A 10,294-nucleotide genomic window follows, 5' to 3' on the forward strand; every position below is an offset into this window, starting at 1 on the left:
CCACATGATTCATATTTTTGTTGTTATTTGTTTATTGTGTATGTATATGCGAGAATGCAACAAAACGTCAGCCGGAACCGCCAAACCGGAACGCATTGTCATAGGAAGCGGTCGCTTCGGAGTAGAAATAAGACAGGATCGTAAAATGAATTCAGATTATTCCTGTCGCGCGTATTACAAGCCCCATAATTTTGCTGATGGCAGAGCACGTTGTAGGTCTGTGTGGCTGGATACAACATCCTAGCTAATACTGACGCAAAGTAATTCTGCTTTCCCATCTGAAGGGTAAGATTGACGAATTACAACAATACTATTAGGAGTTAGGCTCAACATGAGGGGCGGCAATATTTTCGCTACGTCAACGGACTCCAATCGCCATCAAACATAAGCAGACTTGCCTGCATATCTGTCTGTAAAAACACATCGTTACACCGATACAGCATTAGCCGTGAACTTGGCTATAGAACAATTTACAAAAACAAACACATCCTCCTCAGAGACCGCAACGTTACAACGAATCCTAAAAAGGAAGGGTGGTAAGTACATAAACTGTCTTGCGCATCGCCAGAGGTCCATTATCTCGACACAGAAGTTGACATCCGACATTTCCTCCTATTACGTTCAGTTTAGGTTTAAATTTACGTAGAGCGATGCCAGACTATATTTAGTCAAGAAGCCCACGAGTCTTTAACGTATTAGTGAATGACTCTAGTGCTATTTATAGTCCTTTATTATCAGACTGGTAAAGAAGGGAAATTGCTTTGGAAAGTACGCATAGTGCTCTCAAAGGTTTTAACGTTTTCTAATTAACTACTTTTAATAAGCATAGCTTACTTCTTTGCTTGCTTTACACCTACTTTTTACCCACAGGCGTGGTGAGCCAACAGAAACAGGTCTTACCTCGCCTACTTTTGCCGCCAAACAGTCAAGCGGTTTGAAAATCTTTTTTGCCACGTACTATCCGGTTTTGGAATAAACTCCCCGTGTTTTCCGAGCACTATGACTTGTCCTTCTTCAAACGAGGCTTGCGGAGATTACTTAATGGTAGGCAGCGGCTTGGCTCTGCCCCTGGCATTGCTGACGTCAGGCCACTTACCATCAGGTGGGCCGTATGCTCGTCTGCCCACAAAGGCAATAAAAAAACCGAGTACAAAAAATAATCTTCAACAATTATTATATACTTTTTTGTATACTATCATCATCAGCCCACAATCGTCCACTACTAGACATAGGCCTCTCCCAAGCCACACCAATGAACCCGGTCTCTCCTCATCTACCTATTTCCGCTACTCTTTGAAGGTCATCACACCACCTAGCCACCACTTTAGATATATGGTTTATGTTATTAGTATATAATTTAACAAATACGCCGCATAGAATCGAATTTACTCACAGTCCTTTCATTTTACATTTTATCGTAAGGCTCAGACGCCAAATAAACCCAAAATAACCTTAAAATGTTCACTTCTAGATTCACAACTTCAAGATCTAGGATAAAATTCAACATAAATCTATCATCGGATAAACGTTTTGCGTTCCTAGCATCGCGTAAAGAAGATTTGTTGTTGATACCTGATTTACGCACATCACTATATACATTATGGCCGACTTCCAAAATATACATTCGTGACGTAAAGAACCAACGCCGGTTTAAAAGCGAATAATTCGCCACGAATTAAAATTACATATTTTTTATGTATTTTATGTATATCATCAAAGTCGTCGTAATTGAAAACATTCGATTTAATATCGTTTTTATTTGGTATGTTTATAAACACATTTATAAACAGTTTGCATACTATAAAAATCTCGAATATTTTTAAAGCAATAAAGTAGACGAGACTGTATGCATGTATTAAACTATTATATCGGGGATCTTATTTTTTGTTACTGACTGCCCATTGTGTTTCCTGAAACAAAATAGCGTTGAGAATTTCCTGCTAATGCTTCTTTCTAGCAGTAAATACTAACTTACTATCAGCTTCCTAATTTATTGTGCTAAAAAAATATATTTGAGAACCTTCTTCAGCTTACTATGAATGGGAAGATGCAGCTCTAAGATCCAATTCACGTTACCCATTGCCTTTTTATTGACCTTATTGCATAGACAGATGAACTATCTTCCAGCCCGTCTAGTTTTACGTGATAGCCGTGATATCACTACGTAAAAGCCGCCACCTGCATTGAGGTCGAAGTCCCTATCGAGTAGTTATCAGCTGAATAACCCTTGAAAGTGGAACGCATTAGCGCTTCGCGGCAAATTAGGCAGAATGGGGATACCTATCCACGCCAGCTCAAACCACGTTTAACGGTAATAAATATAAGGCGAGCAAATTTTTGAAAATTTGATGTACGTTCGTATATTGAGGATATCGAGGATATATCGTATATTAAGGAGTTTCCTAAAAAGTCTGACTTACATAATAGAATACTAGGAACAACAGCAAGCTGTGCCGATGAGTAGGTTACATAAGATACGAAATTCATACGGGTGTTTGTCTGTGCACCTGTACAACAAAATCCCACAAGATGTTCAGAACCTACATATACATAGATTTAAGAAAACTATTAAAGAAGATCTGTGCAATAAAGCTTACTATAAAGTCAATGATTACTAGATTTTTGTGAATTGGCGGTAGTTGTTTTTGACGTCCAACCAATGAAGTAGGAAACCTATGGAAATGAAACGTCAACCAAAATTTCGTGCCACTGTGACGTCATCTGGCCACAAAACATGGCGGCTTTAGTGCTGTACAAAAGATTTCAATGTTATCAGGTTTTATCGATAAACGTTCTTGGCTCATTTTATTTTAAATATTGTTGAGTATTATTTATTTGTAGAATTTATACTTTAATGGGAAGTAAGTAGGTATATTGTTATGTGCAAATATGATATGAATTAGATGGGTGAAATCTAAGACAAGTTCGTCCTTCGAATTTGCCAAGTAAACGATATGATGATTTTTAAAAGTTGCTACACTGATTTTATAAAGTTGTCGTTTGTCGCAAAACATAAAGATATGGCGTAGTTCAAAGCCATCAGCCCATTTCTAGCATGCTAAATGTTATCGTATTTTGAGTACGTGTTTTTCTTAGACTATTACAATCTATTTTAATTGTTTTGCTGACTCTAAAGTCCGTAACATACTACCGCAGCGCAGCCCAAGGAAGGTGCGCCACACCATTTGAATCACTTTCGCTTGAGAGTGATTAAAATTTTAAACTTATCAAGGGACCGCGTGAAAAAAAAAACACCTACAGAACATTTATTCATTAATTACAAACGTCATTCCTTGTGACTTCCTCTCTAAAATCACTTAATTATTAAATATTTAACAAATTTACAATAGTGTTTTACTCACTGCGGAATAAAACTATTTTATTTAAATAGTTCCGAAGAGATTTTGTCGGTAGCCTTTTTCCCGAAATATCTAAACAGAATGTCTAAATATGTTTTGATGACATATTTTAAAGTGGTATTTATGATTAGTGTCATGATCAATAGATTCCGACCGAAAAATGGATTTTTCGGATGAGGGCTCCATAATGAATTTAAATACATATAGATAATAGTTTTAGGATATCGACTTTCTTGAGATCCTATAAAATACGTTTTAATTATTATTTTTGTATGTTTTAAGCATGATAAATTATGAAATTTTATATAATCAATCATATTAAATCGATATCAAAGTCAATAAATAATGTACAACCCAAAACAGACGGCCGAACTGACGTGACAATGACATTTGGCGCGCTAACCATGGCGGATTTTCAGCCTCATTAGACGGAGACGGAGATATTTACGTATATTCATGTTTCATTTTATGTACGCACTGAAATACTGTTATATTGTTTTCCTGCGAGTTAAAGTGCTGAGTAAGAACGAGATAGATATATGTTTATGTATGTGCCTTCAAAATGGGTGCTATTTATATAAGCAATTGTACGTATAGAACAATATGTCGTGTCCCTACTATATAGGTCTATGCGTCCAACACGTTGAATAAAATTCTTTGACTTTGACTTTGAAATAAATAAACTATATTTGTGTGCGGTTTAAAAGTCCTCTCTTCTGTCAAACCTTATTTAAATCAAACAAAAGTAAAAGTAATGTAATGGACGTGCCCTCAACGCGTCCTTATATAATTTTATGTGCCTTTAAATTCTTACGTGAAGTTACATCGATGCGTTTAAGAAGTGCGCTCCATATCAAGTTATATTTTATTAAATTATATTCGTAACATTATGTAATGTAAAATTTTATTAATAATAGCCAGGAGCGGTGGGACCATAAACCTATTAGTCACTATTCACCATATTATGGATCTATTGTGACTGGTCTAACGTATTCAACCTACTTCAATTAAATGATTTCCCTTTTATCGTTATTCTTTATCTTCTCAAGGCGGAAGATGGGTATTCGTTTCGTGGCTGCCTTAAGCGCTGTCATTTTTTTTATTTTGTATTTTATTACGCACGCCAACAATCCGTTTTATTACAATCAAGAAAATTTTATTTCATATACGAACGCGAAAAGAATCCTCTAAACACACGATCATACTTTCTCAAGACCCAGAAGCAGTATAGACGGTGTGTTCCCGGATGCTCACGCTTCGCATTATACCGACGTATCAGGAAAACTATGAGTTTCTTCTTCATCGTTCCCTCACTGCTGATGATCGCGACCACATGTGACTTTCCTCCATAGTATTCTGTCATGGGTGGGGTAGACCGCATGGTATAGACTACCACCACCCGCTTTCTTAACCAGATCTGACCATCTGGCTGGTGTTCTGCCCACGGCATGCTTCCTCTTCGTCTGACCCAAAAATATGAGCTTCTCTAATTCATGTCTGGGAGACCGCATGATGCGTCCGAAAAAACTCATAACACGTCCTGCCACATTGTAGCATCCACCCAGGGCAGAGAGCCTTTTTTTGATGTTTAGCTCTATTAAAATGGAACCGTTGGTACTCATAATAGCCCATGGTATTCGAAGCATCCTCCGCCACACCCACATTACAAAGGTGGTCATCGATCTTTTTGCTATGGCAGTTTTTCATGCGCCATTTTTCCATATCACCATATGGGTTTACTCTACCGAATTAAATTATCTTAACGCTACCGCGAGCCCGAAGATACACTTCAAAACGCGCAAGTCTTCTTGGCAACAGAAGCGATTTCGCAACGATGTGGTTGTTGTCTAGGAACGACGTCCACTCGTAACGTCGGGGGGCCGTAAGACCGCCGAGCGAGGTTATAGGAAGCCTGCCGACGCTCGCGTCTTTATCCAATTTGATTCCATTATGATTTATTGGTTCTTCCAAGGAATCATCTATGACCTAGACCTAACGAGTCCAGTTTAAAGATCAAGCCCTTTACTTAATTTGATAGCATTCGATTAACGAAACTATTAACAAAATGGATAAAAAATACTATTTTGTACTTTTACGGCAAAAATATAATAGATATTTAAATCCTTGATATACGTTTAAATCCGAATATCAAAATTAAATTTTCTGTTTATAATTTTAGCTTAGAAAATTACACATGGGTAGATGAGCTCACCACAATCAGTCCACTGGCCAAAGTGGTTAGAGGAACCGATACGTCAAGTCGTGGATTTCGCCACTCTTCCTGTGAGGTGAAGTGAAAACCTTCATAGCATTATGGCGATATTGAGTGAAACGCATCAATATGCAGCAATTGTGGTAAACACACGTGCGGTCTACTATTTTACAACCACATGGCCCTTGAGATATAACTTTTATAATAATTTTTTTTTTGTTTTTTGGCTCGTAAAGAGTTATTGTTTCCGTCCTTTTTTCCTACCGATGCTGATAGCCTTTAGAGTTCAGCTTCGCCCTAACGTATAGATGAGCTCACGGGCACTCAAACTGGGAGTTTGCTAACACTGGCCCTAGCAAGAGCAGTGCTTCGTGAATCTACCACCGGATCAGAAACGCGACCCACTGAGAAGATCCGGTGAGAAACTGCTGTGTCTATGGGTTATTCCGTCCCAATGGACACAATATTACACCGAACGCGCGAACGAAATACATTCGTTTGATTTCCCAATAAACGACGAAAATAGACTTTCATATTAAGAGGGGGTTCGACTGATTCTCAAAATCTCAAAACACATCACATCAGTTTATTAAACTTCGAGCGTATTTGATATGTAACAATAAATTAGATAAGTAGATTACGTGACTGCTTTCTAGGGCACAAGGAAATAAAGGGTTCTTGTTCTGCATTGATAGCGTCCACTAACGTGTCTGTCTTGGGGACACATCTTTAGCGATATAATTTCGAATAGTGGCGGTTACTTGACAAAGATAAAGAGGAATTCTTAGATGCAAGACACACATGAAGGTCACCCTACAGATCAAAACTTAAACGCTGCTAAGGGCGCTGCTACATTGGGTTCGGTGACTTCTTTACAGAAAGTGTCAATTACTTCGTACATCTTTTTACACGTAACAGAATGGGGTATTTTGACCACTTACGATTAAACAGGCGATGATAATGAAAGACAAATACAAATTTTACGTACTGGAATTACAGTTTTGAAATAAAATATTAAATGTAAAGTGGTATTTTCTTTGGTTTTCACGAGGTATAAGTTCATAGGCTTAATTAAAACTGATATTACGGTTTAACGATGAACAAGGCGGGACATAGCCTTTTTTTTATTGCTTAGATGTGTGGACGAGCTCACAGCTCACCTGGGCTGGTGTTAAGTGGTTACTGGAGCCCATAGACATCTACAACGTAAATGCGCTATCCACCTTGACATAAAAGTTCCAAGGTCTCAAGTATAGCTACAACGGCTGCCCCACCCTTCAAACCGAAATGCATTACTGCTTCGCGGCAGAAATAGGCAAGGTGGTGGTACCTACCCGCGCGGACTCACAAGATGTCCTACCACCACGTCGATGTCGATGAATAACAGCCTTAGCCGTCCGTAAAACCACGAAAGTATACGAAACATCGGTAACAATAATAAAATGCAAATAGTAACTGCGAAGTATTTGACGCACATTTTCAAGACAAAAGCTTTTGTGGAGGCCGTCAATGGTTAAATCCGCTACACGTGTAGACACGAGATTTTATCTATTTATCCTCTTTTTGTATTCGACAATGAAAATACTACAATTATGTAGAACAATTAAAACAATACGTCATTTTCGCATTGTTGGTAAGGTTTTACTGGCAGGAACAGTGTTCTCTGACCGGACTCATCCCTATTTCTGGCACGAAAGTATCATGTATTTTGATTCTAATGCAAATGGAATCTTCAACCTATCATGTCGCTGTTGCTCTAATTCTTCTTATATATCTAGCTCTATCTATATATCTACAAATCGATTATTTCAATTGAACAATGTCTACGGTTTTCGGCTTGAAATAACATCTACGCGACACCATACAAATATAAAGTATAATGTTTGTATGTTTGTCTTCTGTGCGTTCTTGGGATATTCATTAGATTATTATGAAACTTTGAGAAGTTGTTATTTGCAATCCAGGGAAGGTTTTTTCTCAGTACTATCAACGTACGACGTTGCGCGATGATTGTTATTCCTAAACGCTACAGGATTTTGATCGTGTTTTTCTTCACAAATAACAGTTTAATAAGTTATATAAGTTTATAATAAGTTTAATAAGGATTCTCGAATTTATGTATATCGAAATCAAATGGCTGTACTTTTTTTTTAAAGCGCAAAGTTAAACATGATTGCTTTGTTTCAAACTGGTAAAAATAACTTTCAGCTTGATTAACTTATATAACTATTTATAAGTTACGATATCAGAGTACCGAATCATCGATTTTTCGAGAATCTTATGTGAGAGCATCGAATGTCAATCTCTGTGTCTTCATTAATCTTTTTCTGTGGTGCGTTTTTCAAGATCCTTTACAAATAAACAAGTTTTGATGACAATCTCATTGCAATGATGGGATTCCTCCAGTTTTTGGGCAACAAAGGTTCATTTCACCTTAGGGTCTTTATGAGGAATTTTTACATAACAATATTTACTATAATTAAATTATGAAATTTTTATTAATTTAAAGCACTGGTGATATTTAGCTGATTAACAGTTTCTTTTTTAATATTATTTTTAGTAATAGAATAGAAACAATTCCACAATGATATAAATAATATAGTTATATATAAGGAAGGAAGGATTGATTATTTTCCATAGCTGCTATTAAAATAGATTTTTGTGTATTTATTTAAATAGAGTGGTCATTTTAATAGTTCTAAAAAAAATTCATTACAGGATAAAATGCATTTATGCTTCATAAAACAATATAGGCATTACTGTGAACTCAACTGAATTAGGAATTTTGATAGAACCAGAATACTAATGATCGCACATTACTTTTTGAAAAAACTTATCAGAACCTTTACCATGTAGAGTGTACTGACTACATTACACTCTACTGTGGAAAGTACTGCAGTAATATCATAAATTCCAAGAGTTAAGGACAAATAATCATAAGATGCATGAGACTACAACATGCTCCATTTTTATTTATTGCCCTAGTAGACAGCGTATGGCCCACCTGATGGTGTGCGGTTACCGTCGACCATGGACTTCAGCAATGCCAGGAGTAGAGCCAAGCTACGGCCTACCGTTAAAGCAAGAGAAGGAACAGAAACAGAGTCTCATAAATATGAAGAGTAAAACATAGTACATGCATGGCAACTTATACTATTAGCTTATCATTGAATCCAGGTTATTGAAATGTGAAAGAAAAATAGTCGATATGACACAATTTGATCAAGATAAATTGAAAGTAAAATAAAATTATTTTTATGCATTAATGCATTAATTTTTATGCATTTTAATACTAAATTAGATGTAATCACTATAATCAGTATAAATAAATAAACAATATTAATAAAATTAATTCAAATGAAATATTTTATAATTCATTATAAAATTATAATAAAATTTATATTTATAATTAAATTTCTAATCTACATTAAATAATTTTAGTTCACAGAATGTGCCATGAGTCAACCAGCATTAATACTTGATAAACTTACCTGAAATCGAGTAGCCGACGGCTGATCTTTAAACCGCGAAGGTTTCTCCACATCTCTAAAACTACTTTTCGTTAATGAACATTTAGGAGACACCAACTCTAGGTTCGCAGAATCAAGCAATTTGTTCTTCTCACACGGCTCTTTAGTATTAAAATGTAGTCCTGCCTCAACATCATCAGATCGCAAAGGACTCTCTGAGGGATACTGAATATTCCCGTTTGTTGCTGCCATAGACTTGGCTGAGCTTATCTTTCGAAATCTACCAATTATCACATCTTCTTCATCGTGTACCTGGGTGTTCAGCTTATCTGCGGGCAGGGACTTTGCTTCACCTCGAACCGGACTCAATTCAATATCTTTCTGCGAGGAACCCATTTTCACGATCTTATATTTTATTTCTTGCAGATTTTAAACACATAACTATTTAATTTTGAAAAAAAAAACTAGTCCGAAAAAATTTAACAGATATTCAAAATATTTACAGATGTTTTACATGTTAAATAAGTAGAGGTTTCCTTTAATATTTATAAAAATGTAGTTAATAAAATTCAAATAGAGCGCGCGTCTGCTGCCACGGTAACCTAGTGATTGACAAAGAGTAAGTACGGTACTAGGTATAAAACATGTTTAAAAACACTACGGTACATGACATATTGTGATTGACATGCGGACATGACGTTTAACAGCACACAATCAGACTTGTAGAGGTAGGAAAATTGCCTTATTCCAACAACGCATATAACGAGCTATGAAAATTAGTTCTTATTAAATTTCGTATTTGTGGATTTTCCCGTTTTGTAATAAACACGTTAAAAAATCAATCGATATACATATTCGGTGCTCTAATGTTTTGATTTTATAAGCTGCCTGATATTCTTTCCCAAGTTTTACAATATTTTTTTACCATTTTAAGGCCTGGTAATTAAACCTTTAAGCGGTTTATGTCTCTAAAGTTTTATTTTATTCTTTTATTCTGAAGATATGGAAAATGATATGAATTGAAATGAGATGAAATTAATTAATTTGAGACTTTAATTAATTGGGATGAAATGAAATGAAGCGAGATGAAATAAAATTTTAGTATAATGGTAATATTTACTGAATCTTTTTCAGGGGGCTTGTGGTGAATGGTTTTTTCACACACAGACTAGCAACGGGAGACATCCCTAAGAAAAAAGACAGGCTGTCAGATTGAGGGATAAAATGTCATGATACAAAATTGTGTTTTACGT

General features: G+C 36.0%; 1 protein-coding gene across 2 annotated transcripts in view; it reads right to left on the bottom strand.

Moving 5' to 3' along the window:
- Positions 1-9,927, bottom strand: part of LOC101737814 (bumetanide-sensitive sodium-(potassium)-chloride cotransporter) — a 51,935-nt gene extending 42,008 nt beyond the window's left edge. Inside the window, exon 1 of one of the 2 annotated variants that reach the window (XM_062674608.1) lies at positions 9,354-9,927. In XM_062674608.1, the coding sequence (XP_062530592.1) occupies positions 9,354-9,437 (84 nt within the window). In that variant the 5' untranslated portion in view covers positions 9,438-9,927. Of the gene's footprint in view, positions 1-9,062 lie in introns of both variants that reach the window. The other variant, XM_012689778.4, reaches the window with a different exon arrangement.
- Between the last annotated feature and the right edge of the window lie 367 nt (positions 9,928-10,294).

The sequence above is a fragment of the Bombyx mori genome, chromosome 21 (assembly GCF_030269925.1).
Source record: "Bombyx mori chromosome 21, ASM3026992v2".
Lineage (NCBI taxonomy): Eukaryota > Metazoa > Arthropoda > Insecta > Lepidoptera > Bombycidae > Bombyx > Bombyx mori.